General features: G+C 38.8%; 1 protein-coding gene across 2 annotated transcripts; it reads right to left on the bottom strand.

The window, feature by feature from the left end:
* Positions 1–4,214: 4,214 nt before the first annotated feature.
* Positions 4,215–25,725, bottom strand: htra1b (HtrA serine peptidase 1b). 2 transcript variants are annotated; one of them, XM_034029970.3, is made up of 9 exons: positions 24,881–25,725; positions 19,189–19,291; positions 18,669–18,873; positions 8,589–8,783; positions 8,252–8,284; positions 6,855–6,969; positions 6,331–6,388; positions 5,868–5,963; positions 4,215–4,524 (listed from the first exon to the last, which is right to left on the bottom strand). In XM_034029970.3, exons 1-9 carry the CDS (start codon positions 25,341–25,343, stop codon positions 4,356–4,358), a joined length of 1,437 nt encoding a protein of 478 aa, XP_033885861.1. In that variant the 5' UTR covers positions 25,344–25,725; the 3' UTR covers positions 4,215–4,355. The 2 variants fall into 2 exon arrangements, with proteins under 2 accessions (XP_033885861.1, XP_033885862.1); XM_034029971.3 differs by having other exon boundaries at positions 19,189–19,288.
* Positions 25,726–26,153: the final 428 nt, after the last annotated feature.

The following is a 26,153-nucleotide window of genomic DNA, read 5'->3' as shown; positions in this document are numbered from 1 at the left end:
ACTAATTGTGTATGGCTTCAGCAAACATTTATATAGTTAAAGGTTTTCTGTAAATCAGAAATCAATTTTTTTCATACCTTTCCCATGACTTCATCAAAGCTAAATATTGAAGACTACTTCACTGAATATAATGAGTTTTACTGTGGCAGAAAATATGAACCCATTGAACCCTAAAACTTTGTGTAAGATGGGAGTATTTCTGCATTGTTTAATTGTGTCTTTCAGGATCTCCTGCCCAACAAACATCGTCTAACACAGCAGGTAATTTCAATCTGGTATTGCACAGCACTGTATGATTGAATTTGAATTGATTCAAGGCCTTTGTTTGATTTGATCTATGCTACAAGGTAAAGTGGTCTATTAATGATTCATTAACAATAGGATTAGGATTGAAAAACAAGATGATAAACAATGCGCTAAAAATTCCAATATTTAATGCTAGCATTGCATTAACTGCCCAAAACATCAGCCACTCTTTGTTTCTTTTATACTTTAAGTGAACCTGTAAGGAAAATAAAATGTAAACCCTATAACATTCAAATGATTCAACTTTAATAATAACAATGTGGGTAAGGTAGCAGGTTCGGCTAATGACTCCAAAATAGTTACATGCTCCCAATTAAACCCAGTACATTCAACACAATCAATCTTACCCTGTCAATTCAGTCTTCAGTGGTTTGCCATATCAAATAAATGTGATAAATGTGGAAAGAACCAAAGTCAGATCCTGACTAATTATGACTGCCCCCATTAATCCTCATGGTATCATGCATGGTTAGCTTGCAGTTTATTTTTGACGTGACCATGGCATGAACCCTAACCCTTTATTTGAATCAATGGTTCTTTTTTTCATAACTTTATTTGTCCTTTTCACTTCTAAAACAGCCTGGCCCTACAGAACCACAGCCACTTCCGGTACGTACTGCTTCCTCTTTTCACATGACATGTCTTTCAGTACTGCAAAGTACCAAACCTTACCAGTTATTCATATTATTATTTCATTTTTAGGACTTTGTGGGGGTCAACTGACTGGTGAAAGTGGAGTATTCACAAGCCCCAATTATCCGTACTCCTACCCAATCAGTGCTGACTGTGTCTGGTACATAAAGGTTTATCGCTGACTTTGACAAATGTTCGGTAAGTAGGACATTGTTCAGTGTGTTACTAAGAAGGGAAATTCATTTATATTCTCAATGGAACATGTGGCAATTACTGTTAACGTATTGAACTGATAACATAACAGAAGCAGAGCTGTACAACTGAATGTGCATTGTGTTTGCTGTTGTAACATTACATACGTCACATTGCAAGTGCATTGATATATTGCAACAGGTCACCAACATTTCTGGAGCAAACTAGGTTTTATGGGTGTGATTTGCCAAATATTTTGGTCGCAAATATTTATGGGTTTACAGTAACTGCTATAGGTAAATCATACACAAAAAGAATTGCACTTTGCAAGCATCAAATAATTGCCTGTGAGTCACAGCGGTGTGCAAACAGGATGTATGTTTAAAACAGTTCTTCATAGGCTGCTGTTGATTTTCTAACAATTATTGTTATTTTCAACTGCTAATAATTACATTTTGAAAAATAGAAAAAACATTTTGAACAATTGAGAATCATACCCATGTTTTAAAAGCCTGGGGGACACCACTGCATTTTGTGCATACAAAAAATAGATTATTGGGCATACAGAACCATGCAATTACATGGCACTGTAATAACTGGGTAATTACCAAAAACAATTCCTGCTCTCACAGTTTACCCTGGTGTAATTATTGTGTAATTGTGTTAGCATGTAATTACATCAGGAGGCCATTACACAGTAGTTACCATGCAGGAGCAGAAACCATTGGTATTGCATCAGGTTATTACACTGTAATTACATGGCCATTCACAAGCAGTGTTCCACTGCATTGTTATTGTTACAGTTAACTTGAAATTGAGCAGTGACTGGATGGTATCACTACATATGGGTTTGTGGTTAAAAGCAGCATATTGTTGCACAACCAACTTAAGTCTATGGGTGATTGGCAGTTATGAAATCAGGCCATGGGACAAGGAGTGACCTAATTCAGTCTATGAAAGTTTTATGTGTGATATTTTTGGTCCAGGCTTTCACCACATTCCCAGATGCTTTTCCAGTTGATCAGTTCCTCGTGACCTCAGATGTGGTAAGTGGTAGCACAGTGGAAAATTATAATACAAGTTCCCAATATTCTGTCTTTCTTATGACTCACCATATTAGCCATTCAGCACAGATGGGGAAAGATTGATGTTTTTGTGAACAAAATCAAAGCAATAGAAATGAATATGTGCGGCGATCAGTTGAAGTGGTGTGGAAGTACATATTCAACATTATGTAACATAATATGTAACATTAATGGTTTCAGGGATATGGCAAGAGGTTAAAACAAAGTGGCAACAAAAATGGTTCGTTGTTATTGAACAATGCATTTGCATTTGAAAGCATGCATTGTTTACCAGGTTGAATCTGGAATGTGTCCTACTAGGTTTTTAGGTCATGGGTAGAGCCGCACAAACCGATTACTCGAGTATTCGGATGAAGCTCTCCACAGGTGAGGGACATTGGTGTTGATTGGACTAAGTGAAGAAACAGCTGCTTGGATTTGCCTGGATTGCTGTTCTTCAGAGTCTAAGAAAAGCAGCAATAATCACAGATACAGGTCACCTGATTTCTATGGAGAGTTCAGTGTGAATAAGCAAGTAATCAGTTTGTAAGGCATTAGTCAGGGGTCACTGCCACAAGTTGCTTGAGGTATTTATTTTAAGTTACAAATATAAAGTTTGAATCTCAAATGGTTTCTGGGATATGCCTGGTGCTTACAGCAATTATTATTATTATTATTATTATTTTACAGCTGTGTACCAAGTATATCTGTGTGAAGACATGCAGATGCCTAAAAGTCACATACTCTCAATATGGTAGCTATTTTGGGACAAAGTCTGATTTGAGTGGAAATCTTCAAAGCGAAAGCATTCCAAGAACAAGCGATTCCGGGAGCAGTTCCTGTTACATTTCAGTTCCGTTCCACACTACCCGTTGCTATTAAGCCAGATGCTCACTTTTATTTCTCAAGCGCTTTTGGAATTAACTCAATGGTTTAAATTTAGAAATAAAAATACTTCCCAGGAATGTCTGGGCTCGACAAATCTGCAATGCCAGACAAATACAGTAGATGGCAGCAACTAATGATTAAGGACCTTGATTTTTTTGCTGGCAATCCAACAAATTCATAACTGAAGTATAGTGTAATAACCAAAAGCACACACACTGTAGTTACAATAGATTTGCAATGCATGTTATGGCTTTGAACTGTTATTTAACTGTTTTAACTGCCAGCCCTGCATTTCTCTTCTCCATCATTGTGGTAACAATAAAAAAACAGCAGCATTTTCTATTGGATACAGCACCAGCTGAAAGATCTTTGATATCCTGGAGGAATGTTAAAAAAAAAAAAAAAAAAAACCCAAAACATTTAACCTTGAGCTTCCCAGGCACAACATAGATAACCAAGCACAATAACAATCAACACTGGGTGCACGTATTGATTCACTGAAACATCTACTACAGCCTGGCTTCCACACTTCTGTACATTATAAGCAGTTATAAAATCAGACAGGTACGTTAATGTAAACATAAAGCTAATTCACCGAAGTTGAGAACTGTTAACAACAAAAAAGTAGCACTGATCCCCCTGTATATTTTGCTTTTGTAAAGGAAAACAGAATTAGCCATCATCAACGGGCATGAAGGCCCTCGAATCAAGAACAGCTGTCACCTCTGACTCAGTATAATGAATATATGGAAGATCCCAAGAATGCTGTAAATATTGTACAAACTAAAAATATTTCTCTTTTTAAGGTATTTTATTCCCCTTTCTTGCAGATATCGTCCAAAACAATTATTTGAAAACAACAATAAACCATCCTAAAAAAATGCCCACTAAGTGTGTATATATATATATATATATATATATATATATATATTTTTTTTTAAAGTTTAGTATCGATATCAAATGTTTCTGGTGGGTCTTGTACAATGATTATTAAAATATATATATATATATAAAAAAGAAACACACATTGTCTACTTGTATATCTCTAAGAGTAGTTAACAGCTTTCAAATCATGCATTTAATCCCTTAACAAGTAAATACATGGGGAAAAAAAGGAAACTAAAACATGGATGTAATGCACAGCATATCAATCTCAGTTCTCTTTATTATCAGAGTAGCCCGAACATCGGCAGGTTGTAACAGAGACGAGATCCCCCAGTCACGTCCTGCTAGGGTCCATTGTGAAAGGCGAGAACCAGCTCGGGGTTGCGATCAGGGGTCGATCTCGTCGGGGACGACGGTCAGAATGACGTCTTCGTTCCCTCTGCGTACCACCATGCGCAGGGTGCTGTCCTTCTTAATGGCGTCGCTGACGTCGCTGGATGAGGTTATTAGCTTCCCGTTGATGCTGATGATCACATCGTGTTCCTTCATCCCTCCGCTGTAACGAGGAATCACACGGTCAGCTCTTCTGAACCCACCTCAATCCCATCAAGAACTCCTGCCCTTCCTAGACTTCCCCTTGTCCTCTTGGTAAAAGGAAACTGCTCCCAAACTCTAATATTGAAGTGGCTGTTGTTTTTTTTTTCTGTTCCGATAGCTGTATTTCTATTTGGAATTATATTTTATTTTATTTATTTTCTTTCTGGCTGTACAGTGGGCATACAGAGGCTTATTTAGTAATTGTTTGATTTAATAATGCATATTCCTCTGAAAACAGCTTTATAATCCTCTTGTCCATAATTCTCTATCTCTTGATCCTCTATCCTGTTCTTACAGAAAACACACACACTGACTGGACTAGCAGAAGCCAGTTTGATCAGCTCCCACTTCCGGTAGTGTAGCTATGTTACGGGTCGTGCATTTTCAGACAGTGCTGTGGCACTGGCACTTCTTCCTATGCAAGTTCCAAAAAAGAAATATACCAGACCTCCTGAGATATTGGAACTAACTGGAAATAAATAGTACAAATTCTGAAAGCAAATGGCAAACTTGCATGGATTCGGCATTACATGGGTTAAATATCACTACTGTCTGGAAACAAATACAAAGGTGAAAGGCTTCATATACAGTACCATTGCCAAACCGCTCATCCTCCCAGCTCCTCAACCCTACAGCTGGCCTGGGCCAAGGATATTCTCTCTGAGCGGGCCAATGTTTGAAGTGCTGTTTTAAGCCAAGTTCTCCTGGCTTCCTGTTCTAGGTCACAGGCTGGCTCTTGTTGCATTAATAGAGCTAAGGCACTCATACAGTTTAACTACAATGTCTCTTCTAGTGCTGAAATCTACTCCCTCTCGGAACAGAGAAACGGGCCAATAGGAGCCTTTCAACATGACCCCTCACAAACAGAGGTTGCCATCTAAAGAAAGGATTGATTAAAACAAAGAGCAGCTTGTTAATTGGGAAGCAGCAGCACTGTACTGCACACCACTTTGTTGTGTGAAACTGCAGTGCTGTACTGTGCACCCCTTTGTTGAGTGAAGCAGCAGCACTGTACTGTGCACCCCTTTGTTGAGTGAAGCGGCAGCGCTGTACTGTGCACCCCTTTGTTGTGTGAAGCTGCAGCGCTGTACTGTGCACCCCTTTGTTGAGTGAAGCTGCAGCGCTGTACTGTGCACCCCTTTGTTGAGTGAAGCGGCAGCGCTGTACTGTGCACCCCTTTGTTGTATGAAGCTGCAGCGCTGTACTGTGCACCCCTTTGTTGAGTGAAGCGGCAGTGCTGTACTGTGCACTTTGTTGAGTGAAACTGCAGTGCTGTACTGTGCACTTTGTTGTTCCACTTACGCTGCAGCTGGTGTTTTCGCGATGACTTCAATCACATATGCTCCGGAGGTGACATCTGGAAAATCCTTGTGCTGTTGCTTCAGTTCCCTGGCAAGCCTGTAAAACAGTGCAATGAGTCTGAAGGAACCAGCGACCTGCAAGGATTCTCAAAGAGACTCTAGGAGCAATCCCTCAAAATTTACATTGTGTATACAAATCCATCTCATCCATCTCCACACCACATGAATGAAGCTGCCTTTCTAAATTATATTTCAATACATTAATTTGCAGACCAAAGAATGGATTTTATACTGCATTGTAACTGTGTTAGCTCATAAGCATTGGATATTCTGCTTTTCAGCAATGCTGCTATGTTTAGTATTAAAGCATGTTGCTTCTGAGATGAGTCGTACTGCTGAGACATTTAATCTACTGGATTAAGAACCTTTAGCAATGCACAGCTGTGTTAAAAGGGCTCACTCACGTGGTAGTGAGGCTCATCATTCTTACTCCAATATATTTTTTTTTTGGTGCAGTCATCCCTAAGTAAAGGAAAAGCAGAATGTCAATGAGTGAAGGTTAAATCACAGGCATATACACTGTAACACATGTAAAACATAGTAAATACAAGTATGGTCTAGGCATTACAGTGCACAATATACTTTGCAAATATACCATCCGTCACAACTAGACCATAGCCAACATGGTAGCAAACTAGGATGTTCACATCAGGTATCAATAGCTCAAATACATACAGAGAGGTCTGCACATATTTATACCTGCACAGTAATGAAATGTGTTGGGTCCACCTTTCATTGGCAATGCACTACTGCAAAGTTTCCCCCATATTCTTCTGCAAGGATGTTATAAGTTTATGCTCTGAGATCTTCTTGGTAGGTTTATAACACTCATCTTGCAGGAAAACGAAGCAAACTTTGCACTGGTACAAACAGAATGGAAACTGGATCCGTTGATATATCCAAGGCAGAGAGGAAATCCTGGAGGTACCTTTTGCCTGTCGGTCGTGGGACTCTGCAAGGAACTGCCTGATTTTATCAGAGGGAATGGCGAAGGAGATGCCGGCCGTCACCTTCAGAGTGTTGATCCCGATCACCTCGCCGTCCTTCAGAAGCAAAGAAATCCAGCTCAGCTCACAGGTCTCTTTGCAGGAATTGTGGGTGGAATATGGCCGAGAACAGGCTATTTGTATGAAGTAGTTTCACGTGATTGACCACTGTAAGCGATTTACAATCACTGAGCATCCACCTCCACCCCAGCTCCTGTTTCTTTGATCCAGATAGATTTATTTTAAAGCATGTAGTGTAAAAAGAGTAGAACTCATGATGTATGCACTGGAACACACGTGTCTTAATTCTTGCTCTTTGTACCACCCCAGTTCATCCTATTGAAGGTTCTTGTTTTAAAATGTTGGCAACATTTATGCATTTAATAGTAAAGCGTCACCACAACGTCGGCACTATGGTTTACTATCATTTGCAAAGGCTTAACAATAACCAGACCCATAACGTGGTGTCCAAAATCACTGACTATGTAAGTTTCTGGGACATTCACTTAGCTCACAAATGCAGCAAAACCTACACACACACTATGTATATATATATATATATATATATATATATATATATATATATATATATATATATATACACATATATATATATATATATATATATATATATATATATATATATATATATATATATATATATATATATATATATATATATACACATATATATATATATATATATATATATATATATATATATATATATATATATATATATATATATATATATATATACACATATATATATATATATATATATATATATATATATATATATATATACATACATACACACACACACACACACACACACACATACACACGTACATACATAATATATATAGTTCATAATACGGTTCTTATTCAATTACTGTCTTACTGTTATACTGGAGGCTGTGTGGTCCAGTGGTTAAAGAAAAGGGCTTATAACCAGGAGGTCCCCGGTTCAAATCCCACCTCAGCCACTGACTCATTGTGTGACCCTGAGCAAGTCACTTAACCTCCTTGTGCTCCGTCTTTCGGGTGAGACGTAATTGTAAGTGACTCTGCAGCTGATGTGTAGTTCACACACTAGTTCACACACCCTAGTCTCTGTAAGTCGCCTTGGATAAAGACGTCTGCTAAATAAACAAATAATAAATAAAATAATATACTCCTCGATACAACATGAGTCTGGGTGTAACAAAGCCTTCTTATGTACCATGTCTGTTATCATAAGAATCCCAGAGAATCAAAAAGCCTCAACAGCAGCTCCTGCCAGCTGTTTTATTGTGTGGTCTATCAAGAAAAAAAAATAAAAAAGAAGAACGCTTACCAGATTCACCAGAGGGCCTCCGGAATTTCCATACTGAAAGCAAAGACACAACAGGTATGTTCAGCTGCCAAAGACTGTAATATAAACGCCAGCACTATATTTCAAACACTTTATTTAGTTCCAGTATGGATGATGGTATCCTTGAGCCAGATACTGTCCAAGTGAATCTGTTTACACAATGATTTTGAGGACAAATGGATCAATTTAAGGTATTCCTTTGAACTATTAATCTGGACTCAGTGGCTCCTGTGTTGGAGGGTTTTAGGACACCAAAGCTCCTAATAAAACCTGTAAACCCGACCCTAACCCCAAACCTTAACCAATAGAGAGTACGCACGTTAATGATGGCGTCGGTCTGGATGTAGTCCATGTCCGAATTGCGGAGGCCCAGCTCTTTGCCTCCTCGCTGGGTGGTGCTGACGATCCCTGTGGTCACTGTGTTCTGGAGGGAGAAGGGGCTCCCGATGGCCACCACAAACTCCCCTGGCCGCAGGTCAGCTGATCGGCCCAGCAGCAGAACGGGCAGCTTAGCCTGCATAGAGGAGCCGGCGAAAATCAAACGGCAATGAACCACTGCAGCCACTTCCACCGATACAGAAGGATGAGCCCATCTAAACATAGGCTCTTAATACCAGATAAGCAAATAGAAAAAACAGATGGATTTAACATATATTCAGCTGTCTCTATATATAAAGATTGTTTGCAATTATACATATGGTGGAAATACATTTTACATGCATTTCACCCTGTGTTATGACCATGCAAAAACAGTCAAAAGTACTGTTAGTGAAACCAGGTTAGAAATTCTTAAATAGAAATCTAAAAATATAGCATGCTTTAAGGTATATTTAATGTCATTGTTTGATTCCTGGTAACGTTTGTTTAACCTCTGGTCATATCTTAGAAACCACTTGGAAACAAAATTATTTACAGGATTATACATAAATTACCAGTGCAAGTACAGTGCACTGTGGGACGAAACAATTTGCCAAAACTTTTCTATAAATAGTTTTTCAATTGTCTGGCCCCAAGAAAGAGAAGACTTTCGAAACCAGACCCTTGGGATCCCCAAACTACCATGCTGAGCGAGTCTGGACAGTAAAAAATAAAAGCAGCAGCCCATTTGTCAGGGGGATGGTTTTGGAATATGATAGAATGTCCAGGTTGAGTCAAGTTTCTAAAAGCGGTTTCACGGTTGATTAACACAGGGTAAGTGAATTAGCAACATCTAAAAAGGATCCGTGATGGTGCTGAAATGGTTATTGGCCTGAGAAAGACATGGAAAGTCAACATGTACTTTTGTTTTAAAGTATTACTAAAAAAAAAAAGAAACTTAAAAATCGGTCTCAAATTCTCATCTGGCCAGATCTTTACTTACCTAAGTGCTATGCACAGGGCATAGCGAAGCCTGGCTGGCATTGAGTAACCGCCTATATAAATAGAACACGCAACAAAGTGTGTCAAGTGTGTCAGAATGCTCTGAATATATGTGAAGGGGAATCTTTCACCTCCTCTTTCCCGCTCGAGGAATACATCCATTCAACAGGAATAGCTGTCTGCAATCCACTGCATGTAAGCAAATAAACAGGATGGGGGTGAAAGTGAATAGAAATGCAAAGGTTTCTAGGATTAAAAAAAAAAAAATATATATATATATATATATATATATATATATATATATATATATATATATATATATATATAATCGTTGCCCGAGCTGCATTAGAGTCAAGGACCTTTGAAGTCTTTTACACTGTTAATTGCTTGAAAAGATACAACGGCCTCAGGTTCTTCATAATCACATAACCTTTTGATAGCTTGTCAGGTGTCAGCACCTTGAGCAAGTTAGTCTCTTCATATTTAAGTGAGAGATTCTGAAAATAAAGCCTTCATTAGTCCCCTCACTAACTTGTCAATACTGTGAAAATGTAAGTGCCTGAGACCAAAGTTCACAGTGTTTGAAATACAGTACCTTGGAAAAAATGTCCATGCAAATACAGGCATATAGTTGTTTGTAAAATTGATCTAAAAAGAGGTGGTCAAAGTTGGCCTTTCCACTCCTGGTCTTTGTTCCAAACTTGTTCTACATTGTTTAATTGAACCAATGAAAACTCCATCCAGACCCTGAAGTTCTTCATTATAGCATTTTACCTGTTAAACGTGGAGTGGAATGGACCTTCAGGACCAAGACTGGGCACCCCTGGTTTTAATCATTATTATTATTATTTATTATTTATTTCTTAGCAGACGCCCTTATCCAGGGCGACTTACAATTGTTACAAGATATCACATTATTTTTACATACAATTACATTATTTTTACATACAATTACCCATTTATACAGTTGGGTTTTTACTGGAGCAATCTAGGTAAAGTACCTTGCTCAAGGGTACAGCAGCAGTGTCCCCCACCGAGGATTGAACCCACGACCCTCCAGTCAAGAGTCCAGAGCCCTAACCACCACTAGTGTCAGTCTTTAGGTCCAACTTTGTATAGACCAGTAGAATGAACCCCCATGGTCTTTATACACCCAATCAGCTAATTAAGAAGCATGGCAAAGAGTGCAGATCTAAAGTAAAATTCCAGCAGTGTATTTTCAGAACAGAACAGCCACTTGGAGCATTTCCACATCAAAATTAAAAATACATATCTAGCAGCATCGCTGCAGGAACAACGTGTTACTGTTGCTGAGAAGGCTTGACTAACACTTTGAAAATGCACCTAGTACTGAGCTGGGCGAATTCCTGCCGATCCTTCCCTGCCAGTAGTGCTCTGATTGTCAGTAAGACCCTGTAGTCATTTTTACAACTGCAGAACTTTACCACATTCATGGATATTAAAAGTTGTAGAGACCCGAAAGTCTACATCATTGTGTTTTATAGCACCAAGCACACATGATATTCATATAGGAGAGGACAAAAAATGTAGAAGACATACAGCAATTCAACTAATCATTTTCAGCAACACTGATGAAGGCGTTCATAGTGGAATTTATATTATGCTTAAAAGGTGCATGGTACAGTGCATTTGTAACATTCTAAAAAACATTCACTGCCTGCAATGCATTGAAATTTTAGTGCCAATGTGTGGCAATGTGCCCCGCCCCTGTGTGCATTTGTGTGTTATATGTTGTATGTTGCGTGTGTTAATGTTGGTGTATAGAGATGGCTGCGGGATATAAATGGGTGTGTGCAGCACGAGTTATTTAAGATGTAGAATTGTATTTAGGCACGAGGATGGCACATCACTTCACGTGCATTTAAAGTATATAATATTTGAGCATGAGGTTGCACGTAATTAATTCACGTGCTGGGATTCAAGTGAATAATTAATTACAATCCCGGCACAACAGTATATATAGATGCACGTTTTACTCACTCGGGGTGGTGTGTTCGGTGAGTGGAGAACGGATGTGGAGAGGAGGTAAAAAGAATAAAAATAATAAGAAGAAGAAGGTGTTTAAACTCACCGTGTTTGTGTGCCTGTCCGTCCACCATTTGTTAATGTTAGTCCATTTTGTTTGTCTATTTATTTTGGCGTAAAGTGCCGTGTCCTGTCTTCTGTTTTGTTCAACCTTTTTTATTTATTTGTTTATTAAAATACTGTGCGCTGCCATTTGCGTTTTCAGTTTCAACCCCAGTACTGTCTGTCTGTGTGTATTCCTTTCTGGTCTGACGTCAGTCACAAAGCCACCCTGTGACACAATGCCATTGAATATAATTTGAAAAGAGCTATGTTACTTTGAGACTATCATTGTAACATTGTACTCCTTGGCACTATAGTTTACCCCTTTCACTGCCACGCAATCTGTGTTCCTGCTGCGCCACTACAAATGGCACTTTTACATTGTTCTATTTAAATATTTCTTAAACATTTTACAAACACACATTATTAAATTGCTCATATAATCTAAGAGAAAACACTCCAGTGCAGTGATAACATATAGATTTGTATGTGAAATCACAACTTTGTAGGAAACTGAGAGTTTTTAAAGAGAATGCCACATGCCAGATGGAGGCAGTGGGTTTTTTCAGAGACCACACTATTTTTTTTTTTTTTGTGGGTTGCGCATTGTTACAGCCTTTATGTTTAACCTTTAGGTTATCAGCCCATTAGTAAAGACAGTAAAATGTCAAGACTTCCTGTCACTAAAAAAGGAAGTTTAAGGTTTTAAAGGTTTCAAATGAAATCAAGCAGGACAAACATCCCAGTAGAGGTATGTCAAATATAAATTCTGTCACTAGCAGTTTAGCTAAACTCTCATCCCACGAGTCAGTGAGTCACGTTAGTTAGAATCTCCGTGCCAGAACTACAGCTGCTGAACAATTGGGAATTGTTCTCCCCGGTCAGAGGTCTTTAAACCTATGAGTAATGAAGCTGAATCTGTTTTTGTGCTGAGCTGCCAAGCCCGAAATTCAGACACTAACAATGTACAGATCTATCGTGAAACCAGAAAGCTGCACACCATCATGTCAAAAGTGTTTATAATCATGAATCAATGTAGGGGATCTGCATCCTCTGGTAAAATAATATTTGAACCAACCCTGTGAGTCACTCACTCAGTTTTTCAATGCAACGCGAGAGTTCCAAGCCTCCAGGCTTAGCAGTATTGTAAAGACCAATGGACTTGCAATCTGTCAGCTACTTAACAATCACATCTTGCAGTAGCACCTGCTGCAATTAGGATTTGATCAATTTATTTCTTGCCATTTTATGGCAACACATGAATCTGATTATGACTGGAATTCATACAGTATGTGTAATTCTCCATGCCCACATCATAATGCTCCCAGGCTCTTATTTTTGAAATCCTCACTTTTTCCTCTCTGTACTTATACACTCTATTATCCGACTGGAAAGTGTTTTGGAAAAACACCACTGCTAAAAGGTAGTTACAATTTAAATTAGCCAAAAATATTAAATGGATCATTTTTATAAGTGCGTCTAAGGTGAATGTTTTTAAAGAAACAGAGCCGTGTTGGTCTGCTATCTTGATGTGCTGCAAGTTCAGCATTCACATGCCTGGGGGATGCAGGGCTCAGGGTATTACATTCACATACCACTCAATACCTAAAAATACAAACACCTACTGTACAGGGCTTTTTGCCTCATTCTTATATAATTGAATACCAACATTTTGCATTCCAGATTGTCATATCCATAGATAGACTATCGGTTTAATCTCAGTGTAACAGCATCAGTTCTTGCTGCACTACGGTAAACACACAGTTTTCACATTCTTCTTGCACACGGGAAACTCCTCTGGGTTCCTCTTGGCTTTTTGTGTTGAAAGCTAGTCTGCCATCTTATCAGGAGCATGGGTGTCACCCTTAAACCACATGACCAAACCAACTAACTGCCCAAGCACAAAGTTAGGAACTCCATCTATCTTTGTTAGAAACAATTAATCAACAGCATTTCTGTAGCTGTCAAGCAACAGTAGGAAAACTTCAGTTCATAATAAGGTAAATTAGATATTCTCCCCAGTTTTCTACCCAGTTTAAAATGGTTCAGTTCTTCCTGCCTCTGACCAGCCTGGTCGTGGGGTCATTGTGATAATGCTGAGAGTGTCCTTTGAGCCCACAGTGACACACACTCCACATGACAGTGTCTTTACTGTGTGAGCCGTGGTGACTCTACAGTACAGTTCATCATTTTTAGCAAACTATCTTACCAAAACAGAACCGGTTACAACACTATCTGAGGAAATATTTTTTCAGACAAACATACCCCAATATATAAACTTCAACAGCTCATATATGTAGGTGCCATTCAATTAACATTATGTGGAATACTTCTTTCAAATTTGGATATGCGGTTCCCAAGATACAGATTTCAATATCTCACCCAATCAGAAGACAGTAAAATAAAAATAAAAATAAAACAGGTCATCTTGTGGAATCCCTTATAAACCAACGCACTGCGGGATGTGCTTGGACTAGTACAATGGCAACCCCCTATTCAGTTACCAGACTTGAAAAGATTCATTTCTATGGTAGCTGGGGGAGTTTACTTGAGATCAAAACAGCAGGCACAGTACAGCAGCAAAACAGCAAAGTCATGGCAGAAGATGAGCATCAGAATGCGAAACTCCAGTTGACTGTGTATAGCTAGATACTGTGCGGTACATGGGATTTTATGTGCCTCTTTTAAAATCCTCACTGACAAGAGTAAAAGATTAAAAGAGGCAGACACCAAAGTAACAAGGCAGAAAGAAAAGGCTTTGGAATGCACCTCAATTGCCAAGGATGGGTATTGCAGTTTATTACAAACTAAAGTGGAATTTTTGTCATTCTAAAATCACTGCGGTTATAGAACCCTGACCAAGCATTTTAGTACTGCCCATTACTCCAAAACAAACCCCCACAAGATTTAAATATTTTGCTTTTAGTAAAAACCTTGCATTGTAAATACATACTACCTAGTACAGTACTGTGCAAAAGTTTTAGGCAGGTGTGAAAAAATGCTTTCAAAAATAGACATGTTAATAGATTATATTTATCAATTAACTAAATGCAAAGTGAGTGAATAGAAGAAAAATCTAAATCAAATCAGCATCAATTCTTCTAGGTACACTTGCACAAAGTCAGGGATTTTGTAGGCATATAGTCAGGTGTATGATTAAACAATTATACCAAACAGGTGCTAATGATCATCAATTCAATATGTAGGTTGAATTTGTTACATGGTGTTATCAACCATTTGAATCAAAACAAAAACTCCCTCATGCAAGAGCACTAATGCTGGTATTGTGCTCCAGCAGTTCCCATTCTAGCAGACGTGGCCAACAGCTTATATATGGATACAAAACACTTGATGCACTGTGCTGGAAAGTTTTCCTTGTCGATCCGAGGCTAGCTAAGTCGGGGAATGTGTTTGGCATCATTCCTTGGTTGATTTATGACACAGGATATGTGAAAACAATTATGATAATGTTGAAAAGGATATTGCAGTGATGTGTGCAAAATACACAGGAGAATGCATTTGTTGCATATTCTGTAGTAACCCTTTACTGGTGTCAGAACCATGAAAAGCGGGTCTAAACATGTAGAATAGCATGCCATGACATACCCAGACAAGCAATTCCCAAGATATACTTCAATAAGTATATAGGTGGCTTACATTCATGCTATGGGACAAGTTTCCAAAGCTTAAATATTACATTTATTTGAAATGCTATAGCAAAGCAGATTCATTCTTTTAAAATGAATTAGAAAAATGAGTAAGTTTTGATAAGCAGGTCCCAAGCATAATAACATGTTATGGCACATGTCCATAGATCAGTGGTAATTACTGGTCATTGCTTCCCCAAACCAATCATATTCTGGTGAGAATTTCCCCAAGATACAGCCATAAAAATCTCCGCTAACAAAGTGTCAGTACAGGGAAACAGTAACTTATCATGACCTAAATTCACAGTACAGTCACGCTAAACAACATGACATTCACAAATAATGTACTGAAAAGCTATTTTCTATATAGCTGCAGGCTAATTTGCAATTAGTTAAGCACAAATCATTCAACTGTTTTGAAAGGGAACACATAAATATAACTTGGCCACCTGTGCTTTTCGGTTCATCGGTTTTGTTTTTATTTGAAAACAGCAAATTTTGTTTTACTTGGAAAGTGTTACCATATGTTGAAAACTTCCCCGGCCAGAAGTTAATAATATATATATATATATATATATATATATATATATATATATATATATATATATATATATATATATATATATATATATATATATATATTATATATATATATATATATATATATATATATCATAAAATTAAAATCTTTGAGACAGATTTATTTTATCTAGCGTTATTGCACATCAGCACCTGCAGATTCAGAAATTTGGCTACAAACCAACCTAACCACAAAATGCCGGTCTCTAGCCATGTTTCTGTAGCCCAGGGGAGAGTGAAACACATCCAAGCAAACTTCACTTCCCAGTATAGCACTTTACAACCTGGTGAAATGAGTCTTTCCCCAGAGGCAGTCATTCTGTATGAACAGGCTGAGGTTATTATCCCTTACTTTTAATGCTCTTACAATTGTGATGTGCCATTGATGTGCCATTTATTTAAAGGGGATTGACTGCATATATACACACTAGCTGGCCAAAAAAATGAGTTAATCACTATTGTATCCCACAATTCAAAGCTCCTGCCGCATTGCTCAGTGTTGAAGGGGTCACATGATCACAAAAGTTTGTTCACACTATTCTCCAGTACTATTTTGTAACCCAAGCAAAAATACCAGAACACAAGACAAAAAGCTAAGAATAAGAGTAAAAGGTCATTGAGTTCCCCGCTCTTTCATGTTCCCACACAATATCCCGGTTACTTTTCTGTGGCCTGCGGTAATTGGATGATTTGTTTGATCACAAATTACAGGGAGTAAATACAATGAGAAACAAAAAAACATGTTTCAAAGCTTTTTTGTAAGATTGTTTGGTAACCACTGCCTCTGCCACAAAAAACAGCCGTGCGGAATGTAAATGACTAATGGAAATGGCAAAACAACATGTCAATTAAGTAGTTTCTCTCCAGAGGTTCAATATCCATCACAAAAAAAAAGAGTTATTTCCACCGGGAGCTGATTATATCATCACAAGCCGCAAAGTTATTCAGACTTCATTTTCGCTTGAGCCAATTTCTGGCTGGCATTCTGTTTTCTTTTTTTTTTTTTTTTGTATTTCTAAATCTAGCACTATTGTGGGTTTAATATGGTTTAACTGGGCTATGCAACTTTTTCATTAGTTGGTTTTGGGTTCGGGTTTCTGCAAAAAAATAAAAAAAATTTGACTTTCCCCCATTGAGAGGACTTCTAACTACTATAGTACTAGCTCAAGATTTACCACAGACACCTTAAACAGAAAGGAGTTTTGTCCACAGTTCTATTTTGCTCTAACTGCAATTCCTGTCCTATTAATGTAGAGCAGACATCTTGTCTGTACACGTTTTATGCTCCAACTGTACTCAAGTGTTGCTTGCCAATCTGAGTCAGCCTAACCGACAACAGCTAATTCATTTAACCCATGCTTTTCTTTTTGGTTAGACTGCATGTTGCTTTACTTACCAGTTCTAGCTACTGGGTTCATTCTCCAGCAAGAGCTGCCATGGATAAGAGATGCATTGTAGAACAGGGGGATGTTGTAGCTAGATGGCCTGAGGGTTATCATGTATTGTTTGTATTGAAATAGCATTTTAGGTTACCACACATATCCACTGAACAAGCAGACATGCTGTAATTACACTTAAAAGACAACTTTTTGTTAAATGAAAAGTCAACTGTGCTGGGTTCACCCTGAGAAACTGCAAATGGAAAAGGGCAAAATTTCCCTGTACCTTTTCCAGCACAGTAGGAAATGAAAATGTATTCTTTCTGTAAATGTGGGTAGAAATGAACAAACCTACATAAAACAAAAACAGCTGATCTAAAAGCCAGGTGTTGAAGAGGAAACATTAAGAAGAAAAAAAAAAAGGTATTGTTGGCTAGCCTGGGGAAAATCCACATTAAAATTAGAACATTTCTCTGTGGTACTACAATAACACTGCCAGCCTGCAAGCTTACACATGCCGTGGCATCCTTCACAGCACTTTTTAAAAGCAAGGAGTGGTCTAGCTGAGGGCGATATGGCACAGTTACCTAATAAATGCCTCTCAATAGCTCTTAAATATCTGTGTCAGATAAGGTCAATGCTGTATTCCAGTGTAATCACCCCACCACTTCACATGAACCTCCGAGTCCAGTGCTGCAGTAAATGATCCTTGGCTTTGTTTTATTCTGCTGAGTCCAGTTCCAGGGAAAACAAAGGAATTATCCACCCCTATTTCTCAATCCTAGTATGAGAACTCTCTACCACTTTCTTTATCAGAGATTTTGTTTCCATTTTGACTCAGGAGACCCAATATATACTGCCACCACAACACTATACATTCAATTCCTGAGCTTGCACAGCTGATAAGCAATGCATTCACAACGCAGTGTTTACACTACGCTGCACACAGAAAGCTGCAACCTCAAACTGCCTCTCAGAGACCTTGAGAACCACAGTAGGGATCCAATATCTCAAAGCGTTAGGAAGAGGGACGGAGGGGTCATGGTTCTCAGTGTGGGAAACTGAAAAGAGTAAGTTTATTGGGAAAATGCCTGGCCATGTCTGCTGGTGCTGCAGTCTTGCATTCCCCGCCCCTCCAATATTAACTGTGGCTGAGACAGCTAATAAAAGGCTTGAGCAATGCCAAGGAAACACTGGCTTGATTCTGAGTGAGCAGGACAGCTATCAAGAGGGATGATTCATGTGGTTCAGATGAATTCTCTGCCAGTTTTGAACTTTAAATCAAGTCTTTCTTACCCTTTTTCACTACTTTTTAAAACAGCCCTCTATAGAGAGAGTCCAGCTTACCGCAGTGTCTATTTTAATTAGTGCAATGTCCGCCTTCTCGTCCACGTCTGTGATTTTGGCATCGTAAGTGGCCCCATTCTTCAGCTCCACCTTCACTCTGTGCTTATTGGCCACCACGTGAGCATTTGTGACAATCAGCCCGTCTTCCGAGACCACAAAACCAGAGCCACTCGCCACAGCAACCTCCCGCTTCGAAAACGTCAACCTGAGAGACGGAGAAAGAGAGAAAATCCATTGAGGTGTAGCCTTCAATATGTGCCTCCCTTGTCACTGCTTTCCATTCCTGATATTTTTGTTTAATTTTTTTTTTTTTTGTGGTGTTGGGGGGACTGTACAACTCTAAAGTTCAGCTTGTTGACTTTTCAACGTGAAAATGCTTTGATTGGAAGTGAATACTGTGGTATACTATATGGAATATAGTAGTAATATATACAGTTTTTTTGGACTACCTAAAAGTAGTACAGTATTTTCACAGGGGATACAGTGATAGACCAGAGGATATCGATCGACACACACATACTTGCGGTACAGTTCAATGTGAACCACAGCAGGTGCAATTTTCTCCACCACATCCGCAATGAAGTTGTATCTGTGCCGGAGGCTGTCTGGGTTTTCTTGACCTGCTGAAGACACAAATAATTACCACAACATTCCAAAAAGCATAAGAGGGTAATTGCAAATTTCACACAGGAGTCTTCTCGTGACGTGAGTTCACGCACCAAGAGGTTTGAAAACATCATCCACTGCGTTCCACAATAATCTTCTGTTTTCCACAAAAAAATATATATATTATGTTTATTATATTAAATGCCTACCTACCAAAATCAGAAGAGTAAGAAGTACTGAGTGTGTGGCAAGTTTATTAAGAACCCCTTACTGATAAACTGTCCACCCCCTATAATCAAAAGTACAGTTCAGACACAGCAGTTATTCTCTGTGTCTAGAAATCAAGGGTTAGAAAAGTTTGGGCTATGATATAATAGACCTTTTCGAACTACTGAAATCCAGCACTTGTTTTCAACTTGCATAAACCTTCAATTCGCAACAGATGTCAACCAAAATATTTGCAATCATGTCTTTTTTTTTTTTTTAAACCACTAAATCCAACCTATTCAAGTGTATCCAAAACAATCTATTAATTCAGTGAGGTCTGGCCCACAAACATTCCTGATGTTACCTCTTACAAAACCCGTTATGAAACGTGTGAGGGGGTGATATAACAGAGTCAGGGCAGGAAGCTCATGGAGTCACAGCCTTGGTGTTGACTTTCATCTCCCCGCCCAACGGGAATCAGCAACAGATTGTGGAATGCTGGGCCAAGCTTGGACCGAATCAATGCGTTCATAATCGTCAAACGAGGGCATACTTGATGCTCTGCCAGGGACTTACTCTTCTTTTGCTATGGAAAAGTTCTGTTCTGTTCAGCAAATGAAAATCTTGGGGGTCGCTGACTGCAATTCAGTCTGTAAGGAATGTTGTTTTATCGCTATGTATTTCAAAGTGAAGAAATCGCTTTAGAAATTTTCCACTTCACCTATGCAACTATAAGCCCAGGAAAGTCATTGCTAATCCTTTTGGGTGCATCTTTATTTAAAAAATAAACTCCCAGATTCCACAGTAGCATGCCCCAGTGCTCATTAATAATACCACACCTCACTTCAGATATTCAGCTTACAAAAATGGTTGTACACTCCTGGGATAATTAGTAATCCTGGTAAATAACAATCTAGGCAGAAAATAAGGTGTTGTTGGTGTCGTTGCCCATTGAACGATGTGTTGCAGTAAGAGTACCTCTGTTAATAAAGGGGAACAAGACTAAAAGGCTAAAATATGCACAAGAACACAGAAATGAGACTATGGAACAATGGTCAAAGGTGCTTTGGACTGTTGATGGATGGACAACGACACCTGTGCCTTCTGCCAGTTCTTTTGTCAATTCAACACTCCCTTTCTATTCCTTAATAATATTATCTTCAAATATTGCTCATCCTTGTTAGACAGCTTTTTGGGTCTTCCAGTCCTGAGTTTGTCAATTACAGATGATGTTTCTCTGTGCTTGTTGATTATGCTTCGGATACCACACCTTGAAAATCGAGTGATGTGAGCTATTTCACTCAGTGTTTTTCCTTCTTTATGCAACTCAAGGTTTTTATAATAGGAGAAAACACTAGTGGAGGCTTAGAGTAAATTGTTGATGCTCATAATGCATCAGAGTAGAAAAATGCAACACGTCTAAGACTTTTGCTGTTGGAGAGTGCTTTTCAAAGCCATCACAAGTCAGTTTTGTAACAGTAGTGCATCTGTGACTGGGCACGAAACAGTTACTGTAGCGTCTGGGGATTGTTTATCATGTCCCAAACCAAAACATCTGCTGTGCATGACTGGAAGAAAAATAAAGATAAAAAAAATCCACACAGATTTCGAAATATGGCTATAACCCAAACAAACAACATTAGAACAGAAAAAAGTTCAAAGTAGTTTTTAAAAAAATAATAAATAAATAAAATGAATGAATGAATAAATAAATAAATAAATAAATAGCACAAATAACTATGGTTTTATTCTGAAAGGCTTCCTGTGTTTATGCAGACTGGGGTAACTGCTGCTTGTTTTGGTGGCCTCAGTAACCCTCAGCATGCATACTGGGGTACATGTGGGAGTGTGGGAGGGGGTCAGACAAGACTGAAACCATTAATGTCCACTGTCACGTTTTATAGAGCAGTCATATGCTCAGAGGCTCCTGGTGCCTGATTTTGCCTGTTGACTGTTTATATATTTATTTATATATATATATTAAGCTGTGCTCATAGCAAGTTTCTGTAGCCATTCCAACATCAATACATACTCTACAGGTAATTTATATCAAGGGTCCTGACATGACAACACAAACAAAACATATTTACTGTACTATACTAACATCACAGTCCTAATACAGCTTTTAAGAATGAAATGAATGCACAAAAAAACAAATCGCAGCGCAACTAATTACGTAAGGTAAAACCAAGAAACAAATTAATTTGAATCGTTGGAAGTTATGGAGGAGAATTAGTGAATGTAAAAAAATAAATAATAAAAAAGCCCCAATGACCGCTGCTTGTGACTTTTCCTTCCTCAATGTATTTCGTTTAGAATGCGAGACCTGGCTTGTCTATTATTACCCCCCTGAAAGCAGCAGAAGGCTCCCTCCTCAACACTCTCAGTTACTTCTCCTGGTGAATGTCTGGCTGGGTTCCTGACCTTATTGCATTCCCTCCTGAAGCTTTTCTTCCTGTCCTGGGAGTCCACACCGGGCCCCCATCGCTTGCCTGTCACTCTGCGCTGGCTGCAGGCAGTGGATTGAGTTGCAGGACTGAGATTCTCTCCCCTAGCTGCCTCAGCAGCAGCAATAGTGCATATGGGATGCACAGTAAACACCCTCACTGCGAAGTACATGTTTACCAATACATTTAAATGGGAAAAAAAAGAAGTCTATATTTGCAGTTGGGGCTGGGTAGATGCTGAGTAAGCTACAAAAACATGTTGACCCACAAAAAAAAAAACTGCTGCAGAAAAGCCACATCCACTGCTCTCATGCTATCATAGTCTTGGAGAGCATGGGGTGTTGTTTATGTGACGTGACACGGAGCTGCTGACAATGGCTGGCTACTTGTTGTATGACCTTAAAACCAACGCCTCTAAAACTCCAACGAGTCTTACTATTATTATTATTATTATTATTATTATTATTATTATTAAGGAATTGCCTTTTTCCCGCTGACACTACAGTAATAGATGCTTTAATAGCTTATAAATTACAGGGCAGTAAAATCATATTAAGATCACTTGTTTTATTTGGTGCATTGCACAAAGCTGGAACCAAACTGCTATACGTGATGGATTTATCCCACAGCTGTGTTTCTAGTTAAGACTGTAAGGCTGGCACAAGTGCAACCATAAGAACCGCTGCCACTAAGGCAACACAATGAGCAGAGACACAAAAGGGTTTATGTATTGAGGTATTCCAAATGATGCACATGGAGAGGGATTTAAATCATGAGGAAAATAATATCCTAATGTAAGTGTGCTTGATTGCAATGGATTACAGTATTCTCCTGAACACAACTGGTCTAATTTAATGATCTTTCACAGGCTCATTAAAGGGATACCCAAAAAGTATAGACATTCCTTGTAGGCTACTAAGAACCTTAATTTATGGGATCTTACAATCATCTAACTATTTATAATATCAACTACTTTTTTATCCAGTTAAAATAAAATGGTCCAGACTTTTTGCGCTAGTAGAAAAGCTTAGCAAATCAGCTCTAATGCACTTAATAAGCTGTGTTATAAAAGCAGGACATTATGTGTATTGTGCACCATATTCATTTACATCAATTCCAATAGCTATTAATAAATCCTCCTGGCTAAATCTGTATTGCAGGGCTGGAGAAACAACAACTTGTATTTCCTTAATGAGCTCTAACTGCCCTCCTGCTGTTAACCCGGGCACAGAGCAACTCAACAATGTTCTCTTATACAGAGGACAGAATTATGAAGTGCTGCCTTACAATCTAGCAACGTGCCCTTCTACTGAGCTGGAGTCTCTAGTATCAGAAGTCTTTGGTACTCAACGGGGAGACATACGACCTTGGAGAAGCCTGACCTTGTGATCTCAGAAGCTAATCAGGTTGTGGGTCTGGGTGGTGCTTGGATGGGGGACCTCAAAGGAAACGATGTACTGCAGCAGTGTGTGAAGTGCTTTTTCATGGCTCAGTGGCTGACTCCCAGTTTACTAAGGTATGTTTTAATGCTGTAGATTGTTAAATTTCATACAAGTAGATTACTGCCACCCTTAACCCAACCCAAACTTCAACTCTATCCTCAAGCCAACATCCAACCCCAACCATATCCCTAAACCCAGAAAGTCACAAGCTTGGGCACACACTAATACCTTTGCAGTTTTCCATGCTACACCCATGTCTATATAATGAATTAAGTGTACATTAACAATCTGACAATGCTTTTTTGTGTTGTTTTTTGTTTGTTGCTTTACAATAGTTCCCAGTGATTTGTCATGCTTATCTGTGAGTTATCAGATTTCAGTGTGCTATATATCCTGTCACTTTGTGGATAATTTATTTCATAATGTATGTATCGATATGTTTTTTTTTTTAAGTTTTGGGATGGCAACTTCGACCTCAATAGCATTCACACAAACTGGTTTACAGTCTTGGAATGCACTCCCTCATTCTGCCTTTTTATTTAATTTCATCAGCAGGGATGGTTGTCAGAATCCCATTCCATAGCACTTAAATCCAATCCAGGTTTTACTATATGTTGAATTAGCCATTGTGTATAGATAACATGCTCAGGACTGTTTCGCTTTTCACTTTCCATCCCTGCTATCAGGAGCTGTAATTTTTGGCTTGCAGGGTAACATTGTGGAAGGCAGGTTCCAAGGGTGAGGTAAGCTCAAACAAAGTAGACTGTCAACAAAGTCTGTTATCTTACAATTTAACAGTGTACCGAAAGAAACTATGGAAGCCTAATGTAAAGTGCAACAAATGACTATATATTACTGTAAACGTGCACATGGCCGTGAGGTATGGCAGACATACACTACTTAACCTAGACTCAGTGCAAAAACCCAGACACTGCCATCTGTCAAATCTCAAGGCAGGCTGGTGAGACTGGCACGTTTCACACCACATAAACGCCAGGAAATTATGAAGCCAGACCACTCACAGCACGCAGCACATAGCAAAAACAGTCTGAGGCTGGCAAATGGACTTGATGTTTCTTTTGGAGAGAAAAAACAAGACGCGCTTTTTCATCCATAAAATTGATACTGTTTTAGCACAAAAGAGTTATTATACGGGCCCGTTAGTTGTATCTGTTTAAGTACTGTGTAATTACGTATAACGACAGTAGGCCTACATATCATTTAGTATAATATTGTATACGCCGATGAACAATACGGTTTTATTTTCTTTGCAGTAACTGTCAGAAGCTGATAAAACTTTAGCAGGAATGAAGGAAGTGATCTTTACTTACTCAGTATACTTGGTGGTGCCATCTGCCTGGAACACACTTAAAAACTGCAGTCTGACAGTACTTAAGGTAATGTTCATATTTAGCACAATTAATCAATGCAATATTTGTGGTACTGGTGAATGATACAGCATGCTAAATGTTCTACAGAAAACCGAACAGGAAGAATATTCTTCACATACCTTGTCCGCACGCTCCTCTCTGAATGAAGATTACAGGCGGCTGTTTAAGTTTCTCCGCACGCTGACTGACTCTCTTCAGTTCACAGATATTTCGGTAGGACACGCCGTCGCTCCCGCAAACTGCTTCGGAGCTTTCGCAGACGCACACCCCAGCTTTGCCCCTCCGTCTCACCGTTAGAGAGTGAGCCACGCCGTCTGAAACAGAGCACTCCAACCCTTCTCCGCAGACCGGTTCCCCGAGCCTCCCCGAGCCGCCGCAGGACTCTCCCTCCCCGACTGCGCAGACAGGGCAGCAGTCGCATTGGTCAAGTGTGTCCCCAGCGAGACATTCTGTTGGAATCAGAGGGCACTGGGACTTGTCGCATCGGTCAGGACAACCAACGACATATCGCTTAGAGATCCTGGCTTCTGCAAACAGCAAGGGTACAAATAGCAAACCGGACCAAAAAACTTTCAAAAACATGATTACAACTTATTTAAATAATAATTATAAATAGAAGGAAAAAAAATGTTATTTTTTTTAAATTACAAATTCGACCTCCAAAAAAGTTCTACGATTTTTTTTTTTGTTTAAATTATTATAAATGAACTTTGCATGGGCATGAGGTATTCAATGACTACAACGTTAGTCAGAACGAAATACAAAAACGTAATGAAGTGAACACAAAAAAAAAAACCAACAAAAAGTATACTATATAAAACTTCGATTCAAGTTTCTGTTTACTCTTGTACGGAACAGCCGATTCTGGTATGGTTAGTTACAGCACAGCTGTGTAAACCATTGCATTCGACCTCTCTTACGAAGCTCTCTCTTGTGCACGTTGTTTGTGTTTTTTCTTAACAAAGTTTTATAGCGAGGCTCAGTCATTCCATCTGACGTGACACACTTTGGAGACAATATACAAGGCCAGCGATTGGTGGTTTGACCGTGACGTTCAATTTGGGAAGATTATTGAAACAGTCAACACCAGCCCTCACGCATAATACTAACTTTTACCAGCAGAGTACAGCTCTGTCGTATTCCAATAATTCGTTTTCAGCACTGCTGACAAAAAAATAAATAATTAAAGACAAATCTTAGACACAGGCAAAAAGACCCCAAATTGTTATAGAGCACGTCCAATTTATATGACCCATCACCTAGTTAAATTTGTAGCTTTGTAAAAGTTATTTGTACTACGATAGATATACACACATACATATATACAGACACACACACACACACATAGACACAATGTGAAGAGATTCCAAAACACCCAATACTCCCAACTCT

This window comes from Acipenser ruthenus, chromosome 13 (genome assembly GCF_902713425.1).
Source record: "Acipenser ruthenus chromosome 13, fAciRut3.2 maternal haplotype, whole genome shotgun sequence".
In the NCBI taxonomy this organism is placed as follows: Eukaryota; Metazoa; Chordata; class Actinopteri; order Acipenseriformes; family Acipenseridae; genus Acipenser; species Acipenser ruthenus.
This window is presented reverse-complemented; position numbering and strand designations above follow the sequence as displayed.

Excerpts from the sequence above, each read along its gene's own strand:
- htra1b (XM_034029970.3), bottom strand. The coding sequence starts at position 25,343 with ATGTTTTTGAAAGTTTTTTGGTCCGGTTTGCTATTTGTACCCTTGCTG. Across the intron at positions 8,285-8,588 it reads AGACCGACGCCATCATTAAC|TATGGAAATTCCGGAGGCCC; the intron begins GTGCGTACTCTC and ends CTTTGCTTTCAG. Across the intron at positions 6,970-8,251 it reads GAGGCCCTCTGGTGAATCTG|GACGGCGAGGTGATCGGGAT; the intron begins GTAAGCGTTCTT and ends TTGCTTCTGAAG.